At 39.9% G+C, this 21,891-nt stretch overlaps 4 protein-coding genes across 7 annotated transcripts; all 4 read left to right on the top strand.

The window, feature by feature from the left end:
• Positions 1-5,296: 5,296 nt before the first annotated feature.
• On the top strand, positions 5,297-9,740 carry actc1a (actin alpha cardiac muscle 1a). Its single transcript, XM_058612860.1, has 8 exons — positions 5,297-5,456; positions 6,868-7,021; positions 7,117-7,245; positions 7,331-7,526; positions 7,613-7,774; positions 8,409-8,600; positions 9,197-9,378; positions 9,461-9,740. Exons 2-8 carry the CDS (start codon positions 6,893-6,895, stop codon positions 9,602-9,604), a joined length of 1,134 nt encoding a protein of 377 aa, XP_058468843.1. The 5' UTR covers positions 5,297-5,456; positions 6,868-6,892; the 3' UTR covers positions 9,605-9,740.
• Positions 9,741-10,821: 1,081 nt separating this feature from the next.
• Positions 10,822-15,513, top strand: LOC131443779 (rho GTPase-activating protein 11A-like). 3 transcript variants are annotated; one of them, XM_058613733.1, is made up of 10 exons: positions 10,822-10,876; positions 11,008-11,141; positions 11,261-11,357; positions 11,509-11,571; positions 11,990-12,246; positions 12,508-12,659; positions 12,741-12,848; positions 13,123-13,287; positions 13,388-13,460; positions 14,201-15,513. In XM_058613733.1, the coding sequence occupies exons 1-10, from the start codon at positions 10,847-10,849 to the stop codon at positions 14,322-14,324; spliced, it is 1,203 nt and encodes a 400-aa protein (XP_058469716.1). In that variant the 5' UTR covers positions 10,822-10,846; the 3' UTR covers positions 14,325-15,513. The 3 variants fall into 3 exon arrangements, with proteins under 3 accessions (XP_058469716.1, XP_058469715.1, XP_058469717.1); XM_058613732.1 differs by lacking the exon at positions 10,822-10,876 and having other exon boundaries at positions 10,886-11,141; XM_058613734.1 differs by lacking the exons at positions 10,822-10,876; positions 11,509-11,571 and having other exon boundaries at positions 10,886-11,141.
• A 354-nt stretch (positions 15,514-15,867) lies between these two features.
• On the top strand, positions 15,868-20,407 carry LOC131443780 (neuroendocrine protein 7B2). Of its 2 annotated transcripts, none has more exons than XM_058613737.1 (6): positions 15,868-15,997; positions 16,345-16,576; positions 17,419-17,568; positions 17,858-17,967; positions 18,858-18,911; positions 19,123-20,407. In XM_058613737.1, the coding sequence occupies exons 2-6, from the start codon at positions 16,345-16,347 to the stop codon at positions 19,255-19,257; spliced, it is 681 nt and encodes a 226-aa protein (XP_058469720.1). In that variant the 5' UTR covers positions 15,868-15,997; the 3' UTR covers positions 19,258-20,407. The 2 variants fall into 2 exon arrangements, with proteins under 2 accessions (XP_058469720.1, XP_058469718.1); XM_058613735.1 differs by having other exon boundaries at positions 15,869-15,997; positions 17,855-17,967.
• A 90-nt stretch (positions 20,408-20,497) lies between these two features.
• Positions 20,498-21,873, top strand: grem1a (gremlin 1a, DAN family BMP antagonist). The gene is made up of 2 exons (XM_058613738.1): positions 20,498-20,618; positions 20,762-21,873. Exon 2 carries the CDS (start codon positions 20,767-20,769, stop codon positions 21,313-21,315), a length of 549 nt encoding a protein of 182 aa, XP_058469721.1. The 5' UTR covers positions 20,498-20,618; positions 20,762-20,766; the 3' UTR covers positions 21,316-21,873.
• Positions 21,874-21,891: the final 18 nt, after the last annotated feature.

Here is a 21,891-nt window from a genome sequence, read left to right as displayed (position 1 = left end):
CAAATAGTTTGTGCCACGCTAACAACCTCTTATATTTAATGTAAACATTTCAATTTAAAACCATTTTATTATTTAAAATAGGAACAAACATTTACTTCTACAACTGCTACCATGTCTCTCTTTGTATTGGGTTTTTGTGGGACTTATATTTTGTGACTGTTCATATGTTATTCTTTCTTTGATACAGAATATTGTAGACTCACTTTTTCAGTCTTAATATTACTTTTAACTCTATTATTGTATAGTTCCCTAAAGCTTATTACTTTGCCATCACTCGTGTTATTTTCATACTGTTTTGTACTTTTATAAGAGTTGATTGTGTTGGTGTAGAGACTTCACAAAAGCCTGCCCTGTAACTTTTATCTTTTTGTGTGTTTACATATATATCCATTTAAAAGAAATTAGCTGAACAATGCCTTCCATGTCATGTGACAAGGAAACAATCATTGTTTCATTCACTTATCATTTACATTGTATTATTCTCTATTCTCTATTCTCTTCCCACGCTTACAATACACAGACCTTTTGATTTTTTGATTTCTCATCACAGTAAATACGCAGCACTGTGGACCTGCTGCAGATCCCTTTATCACATAGGACAATGGAGCACTGACATGGAAACTTTTAAGCCCCCACATATTTATAGACCTGACACTATCTGAGAAAGTGTTTGCAGTGCCTACTTGATGATGAGGTTTCAACACTGTAAAACAGCTCGTCATTTACTGCAGATGGATGGACGGTTGGTTGTTTCTTTGCCATGTATAGTAAAACTATTTAAATTGACCAGATGTTTTTTTTGATTAGTCTGCTGCTCGGGTCTGGTCCAAAAAAGGGAAGATGAGCTTTATAGACTTTAAGAGCTTTATAGACTAAACTTAGAATAAAATGGTAAAAGTGAAGAATGAAAACAGCTTTTTCTGTCAACAATTGTATAAAATGAATGTGACAATCAATCAATAAAACTGTCAGAACTGAGATTGAGTGAAAATAATACATTTTTTAAAAGGGATTTAAAGGAGAATATGGAGTTCACCAGTGTGACAGAGAGTGGTTATAATTAAAAGTAATCAATGAAATCAAGTTTAAAATTAACCGAGAGCCAATAAAGAGAACCTCATTTGAGTATTTGTATAAGTATTTTCACTTATCACTGTTTTAAACCATATATAGTTGTCTTCAAAACACAAAATAATATAACTCTTTAGTATAACAGTTCTTTAATATCCAATTATTGGGGGCTCTTCAACTATTTTCTTTTTAAACTGAATTAATTCACAGATATACGATATAACACTGTGTTTATTGTTCAGGTTGTTGAATGTGTATTTTTAGGGCGATGACAAATGTCTGGAGCCATCATGGAACTCCATTGCTCCACCATCACATCCCATCTCTGTTCTCAGCCTCGTGTGTAATAGTTTTACAGTCACCAAATGTGACGTTTGTGATTAACAGGTCTCCACACATGCGGGGGAGACCGTTGTCAAACTCCTCCGCTGAGCCGTCAGCTGTTTACACCAGGCGTGTGCCACATTGTGACAACAGCTGTCGGTGCCAGGGGGCAGCAGCACTGTGGCTCTGAGAGGAGGATGTTGTTCACTGTCCAGAATTCACTCCTCGCTGTTGTAAATTTACACCTTAGACAAACTGTACAACTGTATTTAATTGTCTAATAATGATATAGTGAGAAATAACAATAATCGGAAAAAAAGCTAAGGCCATAGTCCGACTAGGACCGACAATTGGACAACTTGCTGAGTCCGTGTATACACGCAGAGGAGAAAATTTATTTATTGGCTGTTTACGCTTCATGTAGGTGGCGCTGTTGCTCTCTATAAGCTGGTGCGTGTGGAATCAGTTTCTTGTTGACCTTTACAACACAGAAAAACAAACAGCAAGCAGCGAGATAGACGGTGAGATGGCCCATGCTGTTCTGTATGTTACACACGCTGCCGTATTATTACTGTCAACAATACTGCAGTTTATACGTCGTCTCCTTCTACTTCCAGGTCAAAGACCGGGGAGGACATGCATGTGCAGAACGCCAAGTCCAACTCCATTCCGACTAAGCGAATACGTGCAGGAGTAATCAGACTATGAATGGAATTATCCAGGTATGTTAGTCCGACTAAGACTAGCTCGATTTTACTCGGACTAACGTGTTTACATGACATCAAGAAAACCAAATTATTGTCTTAGTTTGACTAAAATGGGACTTTTTGAGTGTTTCTCACTATAGCTGTGTTTAGATCTCGGTGATTAGGTCTCGTACTGCACACAGGAAGAAGTAAATTTTATGTCATGACAGATGGAGCGACATTGCGCTAGTAAAGCGAGACGACTGCAAAGAAGTTGTAGAATGACTGAAAACACAACAAAAACAGATAAATACATACATATATATACTGTATATATAGAATTATTATTTTTTTAGATATAGGATACAGCAGTTATATAATCATGTTTCTGTTCATAGAGATGGAATATATAAATCCATAGACTGCAGCTTTAAAAGACCTTTATTTACACTGTATAAAATATGTGTTTTATCATTTGCTTCAATCGTGTACTGCAGAAAATGTGACAAAAGTTGCATGAGCTTGTTTTTTTGTGTGTATATTTCTTTCTTACATGCAACTTTATTCGAATGCTTCAGTAAAAACAACATGTAGTGCGAATGGTAAACAAAACTCTGGACCGGCTGTAAAGACACAGTTGTTGCTAACAGCTGCTGTCGTGTGTTCATGAGTGTGTGTGTGTGTGTATGTTGGGGGGGGGGGGGGTTTCAGTGAGAGGACAGCTGTCAAGACAGACAGACCGTGCGTGCTTCCCACATGTCCTTATAAGGACGAATGTCCCTCAAAACCATGACCCGTTTGAGACCGATCTGCTTTATCCTGAAAATGGCCTGGTGATAAAGAAGCAATGTGACAAAAAGAAGCAAAGTGCTTCTTTTAACTTAAAGAGGGAGCAACTGACAAAACACAGAAACACCAGTTTCATGTCTGGTCCCTCCCCTGAATACTATGGTTACAGAAGTGGCAACAATATCTACAACTATCATTTTTATTAGTTGGATATTGTTTTAGATCTGCAATGATTAGATCTGAGTCTTTTACAACTATTTTCAATAATCTATTAACTTGAGTTTGACTTTTTTCAGCTTCTTATGTCATATTTTCTGGTGTTTTTTTGCTCCATATAACACAGATTATTAAATGTAAATCACCTTTGTTTGTGGACAAATAAGATTCTCATTCTATCATTCTATGGTTCAAACTGGATTAATTGAGAAAATAGTCGACAGATTAAAGGATTATAAAAATTATAATTGTTTGCAGGCTTTGTGTTAAATGGTATTAAACTCAGAGGGCGACTTGTGGATGTAAAAAAAAAGTGAAGTGAAGATACAGCAACAATGTGTCAAATCTGCGGCCTGCATTGTTGACTGTGGTAAATTATACATATAAACTGAACTGTAACTAAAGAAACAACACTGAATTCACATATGACCTTATAAAATATAACCCATAAATTGAGTCACGTGCCTATTTTACTCATATCTGTTGGCCTGATGGTATCCTTCTGTCCAAAAACCCTTCAAAGATGGATTACAATTAAGATGGAAATGTTTAATCTTTGTACAAATCATCTCTTTTGACTCATAAAACATTTCCAGTGAAGCTGCAGCTAGAGAAGATGTGTGTGTCTTTACAGCAGCGTCTCTGTCACTCACTGCAGAAGCTTATTTCATGTCTGTTTTTACTTCCAGCAGCTTGTTTTTTTGTTTATCTTTAGATTGTCACTGATAAAAAAAAAAAAACTTTAATTCACTGCTTTGCTCTCCTCTTTGTGACGATAGGGAGGGTTTTGGCGACACACTGGAGCTTTAAAATTTTGTCAAGCTCTGACTCCAACCAAGGGCCTATAAGGACAGAGGGTGTCACTTAATGTACAGATTGTAAAACCCACTACAGTATAAGGTGACTAATAACTGTAATATGAGAAGTTTGGTCAGCAAAGAGCCTTTTGTGCAAAAACAGATGAACCAAAATGTGAGTAAAAGTAACTTGTACCACAAGCAGTTCTCATTCCCCACGCATCTGCGGGTCAACTGCATCAGAGTAGGGCCCTGGATCCGGCACTTCCTGCTTGTAATGGCTGCCTTCCTTTTGGGTCAAGACCACGATCGTAAACATGTTCAGGGCCACCAGTCTTTGGTCTAACATATGACGTTTTAGGTGGATACAGCAATCCCTTCTAGGGCAGCATAAAACACTGTGAAATGGTCATGTTTTCTGCCTCCACTACGTAGACACGCTCTTAATAGAAATAAACAAGTACCTTAGTAGCGTCTGTCTCTGAGATATGTTACAGCACATGGACTATTTCAAAGTGTTGATGGTGTGTGTGTGAGGGGGGGTGTTTACATTCCTGCTGCAGTCACAGTGGCCTGATAGGCCTCCAGCATGGGGGTGCAAGGGGAATAAGGACCCCAAGCTCTCGTCAGTCTCAGAGGCACCTGTCACACTCCATTCCCCTAAAAGGAGACACCGGAGCCAATCAGAGGCGAGAGCCGCAGCCAGTCACTTGCCGCGCAGGCCATCCTAAGGGATCTGTCGTCTGCTGGAGGTCTGGGCACTGCCCTAAGCAGCTCCTGACACCCCCCCCCCCCCCTACAACATTGCATCTCAGCTGTCTGGTATGTTTTTGGACCCCCACCCTATCTCACCGGCAGTCCACCACACAGGCAGCTTCCCTTAGACGGCTCCTCGAGCAAGTCGCTCACACGAGGTCTCGGCTTTCCTTCGCACCCTCCCCAGTGGCCTGTTTGAGCTTAGTCATATTAGCACATCCTTAGAGAAGTGAAGGGCATCTCCAACAAAGTATGAGTGGGAGAAAGATGCTGCAGTAGCAGGAAAATAAACTGCTCCAAACTGATCCAAACACCAGTCCAAAATCCAATAAGTTGATCAGTATCTGTAAACATAGTGCACTGTGAAGGAAAAATGTTCAATAAACCTTTAAAAAAACACTGAATGAATTAAGTCCATTTTCCTTTTCACTGTACAATTCTAATGTCTAGTCTAAAATGTCAATAGTGTGATTTAAGGGGATCATTAAGTGCCTGAATCATAAAAATATGAATAACCCATTTTTTTTCACTGATCCAGGCAGATGACATTCAAGTGTGTGTGTGTGTGTGTGTTATCGCTCATCTCCCATCTCCCGCGCAACTTATTGTCAAGTTTGGTGTTGGAGCCATTTTACTGGACCATTTTGCCAAGCAGCACTTAATTTGGGCTTGTGTGAACTCCTGAGCCTGCCCAACCCCCCGGCCCACCCAGTCCACCCGGCCCCCTCAGCCTCCGGACGCCGTGACATATTTAAGGAGCCTCTCACACCCTCACTCTTTGTCCCAGTGGAACATCCAGTCTTGTGGTTACATCTTGGTGAGTCCTTTTTGCACTTCTGTTTGCTGGGTTTGTGGTGAAGAGCAGGGAAGAGGGAGGATTCAGTGATACAGTGTGACTGCTGCTGCTGCTGCTGCTGCTGCTGCTGCAGCATGGACATGTGTTTGTACAGTGTCTCTGTTGATCAGAGTAGCTGGTTTGTTGTAAAATGTGACTGTAAGGGAAGAAGAAAAAAGGGAGAATAGGAAGGACACTTGTTGCTTTATATGATCATGTTACCTGGGTTCAGTAAACATGGACCTACACTCCACATATTTGGGCATAATGTGAGATTTGAGGATGTTACAGTGACGTGGATGCAGCTCTAACTCATCTCAGATACAACCTGGGGACATTTATATTGGGGGGTTTTAAGCCAATGCAGATACTTTAGACACATTTGAAGGTTTACATTTTAAAAAAACAAGTATTTATTGCACAAACTCAAGCTCATATGACCTGGGGGCCACAGTTTGTGTCTAGTTTGGTCAGTAGAAAAGACAGTTCACAATATAAATGTTTTAATGATCAATATATTCATAAAAAAACATACAGAAATAACTCATTATAACTTGATAGTGAGTGCAAATTTAAGGCCTCTGATGTAAGGTGTACTCTACCTCTAGTGGCCAGGAGTTCTTTAATCTTGCTGAAGTTTTTCCTGGTGAAAAAAAATATCAAGTATGATTAAAACATTTGTTTGGGGCATCAGAAGCAGCAGATTTTCATTGTTTGTCTACTTTAAGCTCACAAAGCTCTTTTTGCCCGTACAGAGGATGGATTGAATTGGATTTGATCATCAGAAAGTAGAAAACTGTCCTCACGTCTCCAGGAGTCAACCTGGAGACAGGAAACAGAGGAGCTGTGTGTGTGTGTGTGTGTGTGTGTGTGTGTGTGTGTGGAGACAGCTGAGCAGACACTTGTCAGAAGACACACACACACACCTCAGCTGTTGACTGGCTCCATGCAGCTTAATGATGGGATACAGAGGTAGAGGGAGGAGGAGGAGGGAGGAGGCCGACAAGGGTCTTGAGGCCTTAAATAGACCTACAAGTGTGTGTATGTTGAGGGTGTGTGTGTGTGTGTGTGGGGGGGGGGGGGTTGGTTATCAAGCCTTGTCCTGTTTTGGCATTGTTGGCAGCTGTGTCACTCAGAGAGGAGATTAAAGCACTTTATACTTAACATTGTGCCGCACTTCTTCTTCTTATTTATCTTTTAATAATTTGTGGAAAATGTGTACGCTGAGAGGTGCAGTGCTGCCCTCCACAGGACAAAAAGGTTTCTATTCACAATAGAAATAGTTTTCAAGTCAGAGTTCCTCAATGCAGTACAATAGACAAAATTAAACTCCTGAATCAAACAGAAGTCACATTTTAACCCGTGTGTTTTCCGTGTCATGTGTCACCAACAGAAGACCAGCCCAGAAACAAGCAAACATGTGTGACGACGACGAGACCACCGCCCTCGTGTGCGACAACGGCTCAGGCCTGGTCAAGGCTGGCTTTGCCGGTGATGACGCTCCCCGCGCCGTCTTCCCCTCCATCGTTGGACGTCCTCGTCACCAGGTAGGACAAGGCCACGAGTTGTTTTTTAAAAAAAAAAAAAGTTTCATGACAGAGGTGTTTTGGGAGATGCTGAGATGTGTCCTTTTTCTCCTCAGGGCGTCATGGTAGGTATGGGTCAGAAAGACAGCTACGTGGGAGACGAGGCCCAGAGCAAGAGGGGTATCCTGACTCTGAAGTACCCCATCGAGCATGGCATCATCACCAACTGGGATGACATGGAGAAGGTGAGAACTGAAGAGCATACGCAAAGAGAGAGACTTCTGTCAAAATGTTACTATCCACTCATTCCTTTTCCCATGTTTTTCCCAGATCTGGCACCACACCTTCTACAACGAGCTACGTGTGGCCCCAGAGGAGCACCCCACCCTGCTGACTGAGGCCCCTCTCAACCCCAAGGCAAACAGGGAAAAGATGACCCAGATCATGTTTGAGACCTTCAACGTCCCTGCCATGTACGTGGCCATTCAGGCTGTGCTGTCCCTCTACGCCTCTGGTCGTACCACTGGTGAGTCTACAGAACATCAGAGATGGATGAAAACCACTCAGTCTAAATTGTCTTCTCACAAACTGTCTTCTTCTCTCCCTGGACAGGTATTGTGCTGGACTCCGGTGATGGTGTGACCCACAACGTGCCCATCTATGAGGGTTACGCTCTGCCCCACGCTATCATGCGTCTGGATCTGGCTGGTCGTGACCTCACCGACTACCTGATGAAGATCCTGACAGAGCGTGGCTACTCCTTCGTCACAACTGGTAAGAAAACCTCAACTAGACATAAGTCTATGCAATTTAAAGGGTTATTCTGGAGGTTTTCATACACTACAGTCACTTACCTTTACTGTAACCAAAGACCTGGACACATGCGAACACTATAACCCTTAACCTTTTTAGCTTTATGGATATTTATCCATGTTTCCATATGTGGCAATGTTACAGTGCCACATATGGGCCTCTAATATACAGTAAACTACAGTGTTTAGGATGGTTTTGTGAGCATGAAGGCATCTCTGTAAACAATGCTGTGTTTATGGAAAACTTTTTAACAACAAAAAAGGTAAAAGATGGCATAGAAAATAAAAAAATGTATGGGAAAATTCTGTTTTAGGGTGAATAAGGACTTTGCCACTGTGGCTTCTGTTACTTTAAATGGTAATTCTTAATTGCAGTGATGTCAAAGTGCAGCAAAGTTGACAAAGCTGCATTTAAAATCACTTTGAATGAGTTATAACTTTAAACATGAAAATGCAGGCGATAAAGAAGATCAATGTGCTCTTTACCTCCATGTTACTCAGTTACCTCCACAGAATGGCTGTTAGTTTATCATATACATCATGTTCTGTCTCGACTAAACTGTCTCGACTGACTGCGTCACGTCTCCTCCCCGCAGCCGAGCGTGAGATCGTGCGCGACATCAAGGAGAAACTGTGCTACGTGGCCCTGGACTTTGAGAACGAGATGGCCACCGCCGCCTCCTCCTCCTCCCTGGAGAAGAGCTACGAGCTGCCCGACGGTCAGGTCATCACCATCGGCAACGAGCGCTTCCGCTGCCCCGAGACCCTGTTCCAGCCTTCCTTCATCGGTGAGTCATTAAAGTGATTATTATTTCTTGCCTTAATGAAGATTATGGTCTAACAGTTTCACAGTAGAATTAATTATATACATTAAAGAAAGAACAAGACAAAAAAAATATGTATTTGACAATAATTCATGGTTGACATGGACTAGAATTTTCACTCCACAGCAGGGCTGCCTAAAGTGGGGCCCGTGGGCCAAAGGTGGCCAGCCAAAGGGTTTCATCTGGCCCAGTTGTGTTTTTTATAAAAGTAATAGTCAAAAAGTATAATATTTACATATATATACTAAATTTGGCATTAGAAATCTAGTTCATTTTCTTAATATCTGCGTAAAGGCAGGGCAGGAATAAAATAAAGCACCTGTATCTCAGGTTCTGATTGTTTAAAACTGAGTTACCTGCACTTTAAAAGCTGATATTTAATGTAAAGTTATTTAATTGATTTAATGTTAAAAAGAATAACAAAGGAACCCTGGGATCCCAGTACTGTCTTGCATCTTAATACATCTCTCCTTCAACTTTATTTTAAAGATGATGTACATAATATAAATACAATTTAGTCCCATATTAGTCTGTTAAAAATCTCTCTCTCACCCGCTCAGGTATGGAGTCTGCTGGTATCCATGAGACCGCGTACAACAGCATCATGAAGTGCGACATTGACATCCGTAAGGACCTGTACGCCAACAACGTGTTGTCCGGTGGAACCACCATGTACCCCGGTATCGCTGACCGCATGCAGAAAGAGATCACCGCTCTGGCCCCCAGCACCATGAAGATCAAGGTGAGCCCACAAAGACCAGCACTGCCCTGTCAATCTCATTATAAATTCATGTACTCAACCTTCTCCTCCTCTTCTCCTCCAGATCATCGCTCCCCCTGAGAGGAAATACTCCGTCTGGATCGGCGGCTCCATCCTGGCCTCTCTGTCCACCTTCCAGCAGATGTGGATCAGCAAGCAGGAGTATGATGAGGCTGGCCCCTCCATTGTCCACAGGAAGTGCTTCTAAATTCTCCAGCCAGCACCAAAAAAAAAACAACCAAACACACCAGCTCTCCCTCCGATTATCTATATTTCTACTGTGCCCTATTTTGCTGTATATACATGTACTGTTGTTATTAAAAAATAGTTGCTTTTAATACTAATCTGGAGTCATGGAGTCTTTGTCGAAGCACTGGTTGGACTGTTGCCTCACAGCAAGAAGGTTGCTGGTTTAAAATCCAGGTCTCGGTGGAGTTTGCATGTTCTCCCTGTTGTGTGGGTCTTCTCTGGATTCCTCAAAAACATGCAGAGGGTAATTGGACACTCTCAAATGGTCCATAGGTGTGAGTGAGTGAGTAATTGTCCCTGTGATGGACTGGTGACCTGTCCAGGGTGTGACCCCCAGCTTTAACCCTATGTCAGCTGAGATTGGCACCAGTAGCCCTCGTATGGAGCTGGAAAAATGATTTTCTTTTAATAAAACAAACAAGATAAAATCCCGATCTATTGGGGGTCAACATTTCAGATACAGTATGTAGCCAGGGCAGGGGTCAGAGCTAGAGTGACCAGATCCCAGCACAAATACTGTGTTACTGTACCTAAGTACAAAATTCACTGTACTTATTTATTTTTCTAGCAACTTTTTACTTTTACTCCACTACATTTCCTCTAACTCTGTTTGTTACTCATTACTACCAAATAAAATCAGAAGAAGAAGGAGTTGGTATTGTGGTCTGTATTTATAGAGAGCTTTTCTAGTCATGATGAGCTGCTTTACACTACAGTTTTCCCCCATTCTCACGCTGCAAGTGTCTTGCTCAAGGACACATATAGACTAGCAGAGCCAGGAATTGAACCCACAACCTTCCTGTTAAAAGACAACTTGCCCAACATATCCTTACTCCTCACATTTTTTAATACTTTTATTTCTAAAACTCAAGTACATTTTATATCAGAAAATGACTTTTGATACATAAGTACAGTAAATGTGATATACTTAAAGACTTTTACTTGAGTAATATTATAAAAAAGTGACTTTAACTTCTACCAAAGTTATTTTCTGCTAAGATACTTGTACTTTTACTCAACTTTATACAAGACTGTGGTAAATTGTCTCAATATGGTAACATTTTAAAATTAATTCTACAACAGACCAAAAGTCACAAACATGCTAACTTTAAAACATATCAAATCATCAGAAATGGGTTTTTGCTACGGTCTTTTTTGGCGGCTGAAAGCTCAAATCTACTTAATTTCCTGTGTAACCTGAATGCACCACTCGTCACTTCCTGTGTTACAGGTGATAAGAATGAGCGTAATTAGCCTGCCTCCTTCGAGTCTTCAGTTGTTTTTAGTGTCGTTTAATTGTTTGTTTGTACATGAAGAATCATGAACGTCACAGACAGTAACGTGATTCGCTTTCACCTCCAGGTCCTTCACGGCATCACCGTGAGGAGCTTTGAGAGGAAGAAGGAGAGACTGTTAATCGGCAGTTCAAAAATCTTTGGTGTTCCTCTGGAAAATGTCCCCAGGAACTACATCCCTGAGTTTGGGCTCGTGCCCTGGTAAAAAACACACACACACACACACACACAACCACAACACGTTTTGGGAACTTTAACAGTGATTTAAAGAAACAAAAAAAACCAAAACATATTGTTTTAAATGTGATTTTCTGTCTCAGTTTTTTGGTGGACGCTTGCTCTTTTCTCCTGGAGCGAGCTGCGACCGTGGGACTGTTCAGAAAACCAGGCTCCATTCCTCGCATCAAATCCCTCAGGGTAAGAATCTGATTAATGTATTCCAAAAATATCAATATAGTCTTTGCTTTACCAGTTCATTCATCTTGCGAGTCTGGTGATAATATCATATACTTACATATTTAGGGCTGCAACTAAAGATAACCGTTTAATCTGTCGATTATTTTCCCAGATTAATCGAGTAATCGCTTGGTCCATCAAATGTCAGAAAATGTTGTTTCTCATACCAAGAAAGGTATGAAAGGTTCTCAGATGACTTGTTTTGTCCAAAACTATTTAGTTTTAATGACATTCTTTGGAGCAAAGAAACCAGAAAATGTAATTCCTTAAAAACCCTAAAACCGATATCTCATGGAGTATATGGGAGAAGCAAAAAAATCAGATGTGTGCTTCAGCCTTTTCCTATTTTGTTTAGTGCCTGTGTTAAAGAATATTGTTTGACACAAATCTGGGGAAAATATGTGTATTTTTTTTGTCAGTTGCATATTTACACAAACTGTGACGCCAAAATAAATATCATGTACATGTGTTTGATGATAATCTACTTATTGCACGTAATATGTGATGTAGCATTTGAAAGTGTGATGTATTTAAATAATAAAATAAAATGTTTTATTTTTAAAATACAACACATTTTTGCTTGTGACTTTCAGTCTAAGTTGAACAGTGGAAACGGGAGTCTGTGTGGCGCACTCTCCTACGACGTGGCCACTCTGATCAAACAGTTCTGCAGGGAACTGCCTGAGCCTCTGTTTCCCTCCGAGCTCCACGAGTCTCTGCTCAAAGCTCAGTCTCTGACCAGCGTGCAGGACAGGACGTCAGCCCTGCAGCTGCTGTCCTGCCTGTTACCGGCCAGAAACGCCTCCTGTCTGCACTACCTGTTCAACTTCCTGTCCAAAGTCTCCCAAAGGTGAGTGAACGAATGAGGGCCTTACTGTATAATCTCTGATGACCTTCATAAAGCAAGGCCCTTGTCAAAAAATACTCACAAAAAAGCTCATTATGAAGCTACAAAACCAGAATAATTTTCATTTTGAAGCAATTATACACTTATACAAACATACTAATTGGTAGTTTATTCAAATTCAGGCCTTTTTAAGGGGTTTTGGCTCCCATTCCACAAAGTTTGAAGAGGCATTATGGATGATTTTTATGTGTCTGCTGCTTTCAGATGTTCAGAGAACCTGATGACCAGCTCTAACCTTGCTACCGTCTTCGCTCCGTGTCTTTTGCCTCCGCCCAACAAGGCCGAGATGTCTGAAGGACGACTGGAGCTCAGAGTCCTCGTCCTGGGCGCCTTCATCGAAAATCCTCACCTTTTTGGTCATAAACTGTTTATTTCTGTATTATTTGATTTAATATAATATATTTATATTGATCTTTACTTTATATTTAATTCATTAGGTGTGATTCCCAAGGCTGTAATGGACAGTGTGGAATTCCTGTTGAACTTCAGTTGTCCGAAAAGCGCTCCTTCAAAGAAAGGACAAAGGAAAAGACAGAGTTTTAAAGGTGAGAAATTCACCTGTCCTCCTCATTCACCTCTCGTCCTCGTTCGCCTGTCGTCCTTGTTCACTTGTCGTCCTCGTTCATGGCCACCGTTTCTGGTGTGTGAATGTTCTTTATTTTTTAAATTCAAGCCAACATTTTTTTTACTCTGTCACAAATGTGATTTTAAACGCATCGAAGTAAAGTATTTCCAAAAAATATACTTATTTATTTCCAAAAAACATACTTAAGTAAAAGTAAAAAACTTTATTTTGTCTTTATTTTTTCACGTATGTAGTGATCCGCTCTGTGAAGACCGCGCCCTGGAATCAGGGCAAGTCAAAGGTCACGCCCACCGTCTCTGAGCCGAGTCAAGTGTCCACATCAGGGGTCAAACAGACGCTCAGGAGAAGCGTCGGTTTGGCGACGTTCCCCAACGTTCTCCTCTTCAGGACATGCACAGGTAAAGGCCATATGAAGAGAAGCACTATATAATCTATAATGTGTAGGAAGTTTTAAACTTTAATAACATTAAATTAAAAATGTGTTTTCACAACAACCAGCAACAGATGTGATGGATTGTTCCAGTCCCATTGTCAAGGCCTCGAGGACTCCACAGGACAGACTGTTTAGACGGTAAAACATAAAAGAATTTCGTCGAGGTTATTTCATGTGAGGTGTTATAAAGTAGTTAAAACACTAAAGAGTTAGTGACACTTATAGGTGAGACTGCAGACTGCATTGGAGGTTACGGTTTTTTCCTGAGTGGCTGCAGCTGCACCTTCTCGATTAAGCTGCTGTCGAAACATGGAGACCCAAGATGGGGGCCCTTGCCTTTTAAGTTTTGTATAAAAAGCTTATTCTATATTAGTTTAATTGCTTATTATTATTATTATTATTATTATTATTATTATACCCTGATACAAACATATGTATGGCTAGTATAGTCAGTTACTATCAATAAAATCTCTTAAAAAAACATTCACACCAACAGGATTATTTTGGTTTGATTATTGCAGCCTTATATCATATGCATTATTTTATATATATATATATATATATATATATATATATATATATATATATATATATATATATATATATATATATATATCATAAAATACTTTTTCACACTTAAATTGCCACATTTTTGTCATGATGCATCAAAAACAGTAATTTAAACCGCCCCATTTCTGTGCGTAGGTGGGAGTATTTTAGTTAATTTTGACAATCGACTAAAAATAAGAAGTACATGAACACTGGCATACATTTTAGAAATGATCCTAGAAATGAAAAGCCAAAAACACAAAATGTGTCTTGGTATGTTTAAGGGTTAACTGATGTTTATTCTTGTGTCGTGTTTCTTTGTTTTGCAGAGATGTGTACCTGGATTATTTCCACAGGTTAAGCCGAGGACGAGACTCTGCAGACGACCTGCCCGTCCTCGCAGCTGCAGGTAAACTGCAGCTCACGCCCTGGAGACGACGATCGTCTCTGTAGTTTAACGAGAAATCCCTGTGATGATGATGAAACGTCCACTCAGAGTATTTTAATTTAAAGACATGTTTATATTTAGACGCTGGCCTGGAGTGGTTTCTAGTGCCAGGTCATATAACGTGTATTTTAACCTTTTACATTTTCACAAAAACTTTTATCAAGATTTGACTTTTTTATATATGTAATAATCAAATGAATAAATATTTAAACTTTTTTTTCCCCCTAAATCTCTCTGCTGGAAACCAAAGCTCCAAACTAATCATCTATAAAGACACAATTATTGATTATTTTAGAGTGCAGATTGTGGAGCTTTTACTTTTTTACGAAATTAAACTTTGCAGAACAAGTAAAACCAGGTTTCAAGTTTTCCCTGACCACAGAGTTCAATAAAACCTTACTTTTAATTGTTACATCACTAATGGTAATAATTATGATCATATTGAAAAGATGTGGAACAATTAACGAACAAATTGCGTAAATACCCCAGAGGTCACAACTTTAACTTTAATGTCTCGTTCTTGAATGAATAGGTTTATTTTTCAGTTTTTATTCTGTTTTTAAAGTGATTCATGGTGCATTTTCAGCAGTAGTTATTGTGGACATTCCTTATTTCCTAAACGAATAAAATAATTAAATGTTAATTAACTATATTAAGGGATGAGCTGGTTGATACCATTCAGAAACGCTGAATTTGACGTCGGAAAAATAAAATTATTAAACCCAGAATTGTCCTAAAAACCCTTAATATACAAATAATTTACTGTAGAACAGTAAATAAAAAGCTGCAGCGCTGGCATGACTCGGCTGAATACACTTATTACAGTTGCACCACACAATCAAGACTCAAGCATTTCAGCAAAAATGAAATAAATAAAACAGCCACTTCATTAGGTACACCTGTTCCTTTGCTTACCACAAATGTCCAAAGAGCCAACCGACGTGGCAGCAACTGGGACTCAAAGTGAACATCACAATCATGATTTAAGTGACGTTAAATGTGGCATGGTTGTTGGAGACTGTGTAAAAATGTCTAAAAAAAAAATATCCAGTGAGTGTCAGTTCTCTGGGGAAAATGCTCATTTTACCCTTATCACAACCAAAAACCATCTCTAAACACATGAGTTGCAGCAGCAGCACCTGGTGCCACTTTGTCATGTGTCCTGTGTACCTAATAAAGTGGTCATTAAGTGAACACGTGTCGCGTAAACAAACTGAAGCTGCTCTGTAATTGACTGTTGATAATGCAGTCTCTCTCTGCTGCTTCCTTGTATTGTGTTGGACAGTAATTATCCCTGAAGCCAATGAGGAGGCAGGGTTTTTGTTGCCCAGGCAACTGCATCTGAACCGTGAAGCCTCCTCCCCCTCCTGCAAAGGTTTGCGTAATAGACAGCGAGGAGGATACCGGATACTGAGCATGTTCTTTCAGAATAAAATCGGGAAACAATTGTGTAATGCAATCAAAACATTATTTTAAAGCTCAGAAATCACATTTAATTTGATTAAATGCAGCTTCAATCATCTTTATTTTGTGTTTATTTGTGGAGTTTTCTTTTTTCTTTTTTCCATCATGATTGTGGAGAGACATTTTATTTTGAAAAGCGGCCATTTATTGTGGTGAAGCGTGACAGGGTTTGTGGCGCACAGACGAGGCAGCTCCCATCATCATCAGCACCACGGTAAGAACAAACACACTCAACATGTCTTATATCTTAATTTTATAGGATTAAAAGCATCCTTTTATTCCATAAATGTTGTTATAGGAAGCAGTTATTGTGAATTATATGCATGTTTGGGTTCCATGTGGAGGATATTTATCAAATATTTATGTTTGTGTGTTTACAGCAGTGTCATTTTGTCACAAATGGTTTCTATATATAAAAAAAGAGAAAAAAATGGATGTAAAGGTTATAATCAGGTGTTTACATGTAATTGTCCTTTACTGTGCAAACACGGTGCGTCACAATTAAAGCGCAGCTGTGTTTGCACATGATCACACGCCTGTTTGTGTCTCGTCTCTTCTCAGATGACAGAGATGCGGATCTCGGCGGTTCGGTTCCCGTTGCTCGGACTCCTCCTGGTATGGCTGCAGCTCGGCGCGGTTCCGGCCCGCAGCCCCCGCACGGTAGACCAGGTCTCTGAGGCCGACATCCAGCGGCTCCTGCACGGCGTCATGGAACAGCTGGGCATCGCTCGACCCAGAGTGGAGTATCCTGCACACCAGGCCACCAACATCGTGGGGCCCCAGAGCATACAGGGTAATAACAATAATTATCAATTAATTATTTTACTTTTTAATAAATAAGGACAGCACATATTAATGATAATAATTCATAATAAAAAATAAACCTTATATTTATTCAACACCCTTTAAGAACACCCTACACTTGATAATACACTAAGTATTATGAAGTGTAGTTTTATCATACTTGTACTGATATATGTAGTTTAGCTTGTAATTGTGATGTACTAATTGTGGTTACTGTGTGCCTATCTAAATCAAATTCTATTCTAACATATTGAACAATATCAAAAGAAAGACATTTTAATGTTTAACAGACAACATTTAGGACATGGTGTAATGTTGTGACATGTTCCCTTTTTAAAATACAACAGACAAAAGATATAAAAGACATGGAAAACAATGATCACTGTGGAGATCAAGACTATCTTAAGTTACATTTAAGCAAATATATGATATTAGATGGATTGATGGATTTAAAGTAACTAATACTGTATATTTAATGTTTATTTCCCTTCATTTTTGTTCGATCATGTTGAGAGACGTTATAAATAACCCTGGAATGTGACGTAATACTGTTTTGTGTTGGTTTTAGCGTTTTAAACTTTATTTTCTGTTAAATGAAAAATTAAACCATATGTTTATTTTTACTACGTTTACATTATTACCTGAGTTCTAATGTGTATGTTTCTCCACTCAAAAACAAATGCAGCATCATTAATGTAGTTCTTTTCTCAGTGTTTACAGAAAAACTGCTGAAAATGTCCTTAAGTTTAATGTAATTTAGAATCTTTGTTTTTGTGCTAAATAAGTACAGTTTTATTTGTGGTGATTGTAGTATTCATTTTCTGCCACCAGGTGGTGCACATGAGGGGCTGCAGCACCTTGGACCTTATGGGAACATCCCAAACATTGTGGCGGAGTTGACCGGGGACAATGTCCCCAAAGACTTCAGTGATGACCACGGATACCCTGACCCACCAAACCCGTGTCCACTGGGAAAGACGGGTGGGGCCTCTGGGCTTTAACTCCCAGCATGCTTTGCTCTTAAAAATCTATATCAGGGGCAAATGTTATTCATTTAACTGCTGCCTTTGTTCCATTTCCATCTGTTTTTATTGTATCTTTTGACCCAGTTTTGTTTTTTGAACATGTAGGAAACGACTTTGTTTGTTTTTGTTTGACGCGTCTCCTCTCTGATTCCTCTCACATTGACGCGTCCTCTGTCTCTGATTCCTCTCAAATTGACGTGTCCTCTGTCTCTTCTCTGATTCCTCTCACGTTGTCCTCGCAGCAGCAGACGGTTGTTTGGAAAACGCTCCGGACACTGCCGAGTTCAGCCGAGAGTTCCAGAAACACCAGCACCTCTTTGACCCGGAGCACGACTACCCGGCGCTGGCCAAGTGGGTGAGTAAACATTACACTCATTACTACTATTTATAATCACCAGAGATTAGTGATAATCTGGAATATTCAAATTTCCAAGTGACAAATTGACCAAAAACACTTCTAAATAATAATATGTATAAGTAAATAAGCAGGAAAGTGTCTAAAAATATTGCTGTTATGCAAATTTGAAAGTATTTTCTAGATTTTTCTTCACCACATATTCTCTACTCCTATATTTGAGTGGTGACACAGAGGTTTTAGAGTAAACACGTACATCCCTAAGGATGAAAAGAGCAGTGTGACTAATAGACTCTTTTCTCATGTGGATTTGAAACTTTTGTAGTGTCCTGTATGTGCTGGGATGCAAGGACTTGTGGGTAATCTGGATTCAAACAAGCTGATGTGTGAAATAGTTAGTCAAAAATTGAAAATGCTGATCAGTGTTTACCAAAACCTGGAAATCATGATGTTCTCTAATGTCTTTTCAGTTTGAATGATTTTTTTTGTTGTCAAATGGAGCAAAAACCCTAGAAAATGTTCACATTTAAGAAGCTGAAAAATATGAAAGCTTGTATTGTTAAAAAAACCACCCTAAAACCGATTTATCGATTATCCAAATAGTTAATAATCAATTATTGAAATAATCGTAGCATCCCTGCTCTTGACTCGCCTGTCTTTTTCCCCAGCTTGCTATGAACCTCTAAATGATCAAATAATGACATTTAAACATTCACACACAACCTTTGTAATTCACTGGAGATTCATCTCGCCGTCTCTATCTCAGAGTGTTTTTATATTTATTGAAGAGGCGTTGGGAAATTTGACAGCAATTTTGGTTAAAAAAAAAAAGTGTCTCTTTTAAAATAGAGATGCAATTTAATGTCTTTCATTCTGCATTTTCTTTTCAGAACAAGGAGCTTTTGTACCAGAAATTGAAGGGAGGACCAAAAAGAAGAAAAAGGGTATAGTGTTACGCGCTTGTCTTTTTCCCTTTCCCCGTCTTAGACGGCACTCACCACACACACACACACACACACACACACACACACACACACACACACACACACACACACACACACACATCACCAGCACAGAGAGATTTAACCACCAAACACACTGCTGCACTCTTAAACTCACGCGTGTTAAATGTCCCCGTTTTTTTTTTTCCCACAGAGCACCAACCCGTACTTGATGGGCCAGAGGCTGGACAACGTGGTCGCCAAGAAATCTGTTCCTCGCTTCTCCGAGGAGGAGATGGAGGAGGCGTCGACGACCGTTTCTGCCGCCACAAAATCCACCACAACCTAAACTCCCCTGCATGTGCAACAACGTAGTACACTCTCAGATGCACACGTTTTTAACACCAGATATCAAAGCATTTTGGGTAATACGGAGCTTAATAGTGAATTTAGTGAAGGAGAATTGGTAAAAATAGAGAGAAAATAAGCAATTTGACATACAGTACTCTTAGCTGTGATGCTGAATTGGCTTTCTAGTTACAGTATCACGTGTCATGAGTCTGTGTCGCGTGTAAAATAAATGTTCTATTGATGAATAGGTTTATTTTGTGCACCCCATTTCTTTTTAAAGTTATAACCAATTTAGTATTTTTCTCTTTGTGGAGAAAGTTCACACACACATAACCTTGGGGGGGAAAGTGGAACCGATTTTCTTCTTCTGCCTTTTCAATTCATCAGTTGTTTTATGTTCACAAGAAGCAAATCAAAGACACAGGCTGAGAGGAAATTTAAAACCAAAGTCAAACAAGTTTTATTCTTTAAATCACAGGCTTCTCTGACATGTTTTTTTCTTTAACTCTCTCTATATATCTGCTATAGAGATTTGTCACGAGTTAACATGACTCATTTATCAAGTTATGTGAAGAAAACGTAACTTAAATCAACGCGATAAACCGCTAAATCATAAGCATTCATCAGGGTTGCTACGTTAAAGCCTCATTATCGTCCTCATCAGGAAAGTTCCCGGGCATCTGCACACAGTGTGTTTTTAAAAATGTGTTTTAAAATCACTTTCAACCCCAAAATACTAGAATATGTGGTGTTAAGATACCTGACGGTGTACTGTGTATCTACAACGGCTGTATCATAGAAGTTGTATAAAGAGAAATAATGAATCATGAGTTATAATTAATAACTAAAAAAAAATATACTAGTGTTTCATTTTCATTTATAAACCGTTCTTTATTTCGTAGCAGAGACACAATATAGATAATACTCTTAAAGGTAACTTAAGCTTTGTGTTGTCATGTAAAGAATGGTTGTTAACACAAAACATTTACAGATTGCTCTGACTGGAATTTATTTACTTGGCTGCAGTAAACACGTGTCTCCACAGGCAGAGGAATCTCTCTCTGGAGTTGCTTCGTCTTGTCTAATATGTTTATGTTCTGTTTTTTTGTTTTGTGAAGTCAAATAAACGATTTATCTGCAATGACAAAGTTTGGAGGAGTTTTTTTCCTTTTCTTTGTTCTTCTTTGTTCTTCTCAGACAGATATAGTGAGGATCAGGGTTTTGGGGGCGTGTTCTGCTCAGACTGTAAAACTCAAAGACAGTTTAGAAAAGCCCTCAGTGTGTCATTCATAAAGCCAGAGGAAGTCTGGACCTGAAGAAAAAGAAGTTGTCAAGTCTCACTGGAGTTTAAATAAACAGGTATATCGGCTTCCTTTTTTTGAATCTTAATTTGTCAAATTTGATTATAATGATCGCTGTTTAAAATGGAATTGCTTGTGCGTAATCCGTGCGTAAAAGCCGTGCGTAAAGACTAACTGGTGCGTAATTTGTCTCCCTGTCAGCGTCAATGATGAGGCCGCAGTCACTCTTGATCCCCGCCGTGGTTTTGACGCTGCTGCTGCTGCTGCTGAAAAGAGCGCACGCTGCGACCTTCCAAAGCGCGTTGCCACATCCGAACAAATATAACCCGAACGACTCGGAGCGATGTCTGCAGCCTCCCATCACCGGACTCATCTCCCGCGGGCCCGGGCCCGGACCCGTTTCCTCCACGGACGAGGTGCTGGAGTCCAGTCAGGAGGCGCTGCACGTCACGGAGCGCCGCTACCTGCGCCTGGACTGGTGCAAGACGCAGCCGCTGAAGCAGACTATCCGCGAGGACGGCTGCCTGAGCCGCACCATCATCAACCGCTTCTGCTACGGACAGTGCAACTCCTTCTACATCCCGAGGCACGTGTACCAGGACGGGAACGCATTCGAGTCGTGCTCCGCGTGCAAACCCAAGAGCTTCAGCACCGTCACGTACACGCTCTTCTGCCCGGGACAGATCCCGAGCACCAGGAGGAAACGGGTGCAGCGCGTAAAGCAGTGCCGCTGCACAACGATAGACACGGATTAGACTTTTTCTTTTTTTTGTCCTTCCACAACGAGAGTAAAGTAACGAGGAACTGACTTGAACCTTCGTTCAATTGGGGAGAGGATAATTCACCACATATACCACTGATTATTATTTACACAAGTGGTTCATTCGGGTGTCTGTGCTGACACTTTGACCTGCAATTGTTAATTTATCACATTTAACAGGGTACTTTGTCACTTATCAGTCAGTTTGTGTGTGTGTGTGTAAAAAGATGTATGTCTCACTGACAGTTGACCCTGAGTGCCAAAGAGTTTAAGTTTAAGGTGCATTCATAATATGTTTCGAGTGTTGGACATGAAAGAGGACACAAATTCAAAAAAAGGGACTTGGATGGTTTGATTGTTTCCACTGTGTGGGATGTAAAGTCAAAGGCTTTCATGATATACTGTACATACATGTGTATATATGTATATGTATATATACATATACATATATGTATACATATATACATATATATTACAACTTGCACTGCTAAATGCCACTTCTTTTAAGAGCTGTGTATAATGTGTGTCCTTTATTATAATGTTGCTTGTAAATAAAAAATAAAATATTTTC

The sequence above is a fragment of the Solea solea genome, chromosome 17 (assembly GCF_958295425.1).
Source record: "Solea solea chromosome 17, fSolSol10.1, whole genome shotgun sequence".
Taxonomy (NCBI): Eukaryota; Metazoa; Chordata; class Actinopteri; order Pleuronectiformes; family Soleidae; genus Solea; species Solea solea.
This window is presented reverse-complemented; position numbering and strand designations above follow the sequence as displayed.

Bases quoted from the DNA above. Each gene is read 5' to 3' on its own strand.
- LOC131443780 (XM_058613735.1), top strand. From the start codon at position 16,345: ATGACAGAGATGCGGATCTCGGCGGTTCGGTTCCCGTTGCTCGGACTC. The intron at 17,569-17,854 runs GTGGGGCCTCTG...TTGTCCTCGCAG, and splicing joins GTGTCCACTGGGAAAGACGG to CAGCAGACGGTTGTTTGGAA. The intron at 18,912-19,122 runs GTATAGTGTTAC...TTTTTCCCACAG, and splicing joins GACCAAAAAGAAGAAAAAGG to AGCACCAACCCGTACTTGAT.
- actc1a (XM_058612860.1), top strand. From the start codon at position 6,893: ATGTGTGACGACGACGAGACCACCGCCCTCGTGTGCGACAACGGCTCA. The intron at 8,601-9,196 runs GTGAGTCATTAA...TCACCCGCTCAG, and splicing joins GTTCCAGCCTTCCTTCATCG to GTATGGAGTCTGCTGGTATC. The intron at 9,379-9,460 runs GTGAGCCCACAA...CTTCTCCTCCAG, and splicing joins CCAGCACCATGAAGATCAAG to ATCATCGCTCCCCCTGAGAG.
- grem1a (XM_058613738.1), top strand. From the start codon at position 20,767: ATGATGAGGCCGCAGTCACTCTTGATCCCCGCCGTGGTTTTGACGCTG.
- LOC131443779 (XM_058613732.1), top strand. From the start codon at position 10,966: ATGAACGTCACAGACAGTAACGTGATTCGCTTTCACCTCCAGGTCCTT. The intron at 11,142-11,260 runs GTAAAAAACACA...TTTCTGTCTCAG, and splicing joins GAGTTTGGGCTCGTGCCCTG to TTTTTTGGTGGACGCTTGCT. The intron at 13,461-14,200 runs GTAAAACATAAA...TTTGTTTTGCAG, and splicing joins CAGGACAGACTGTTTAGACG to AGATGTGTACCTGGATTATT.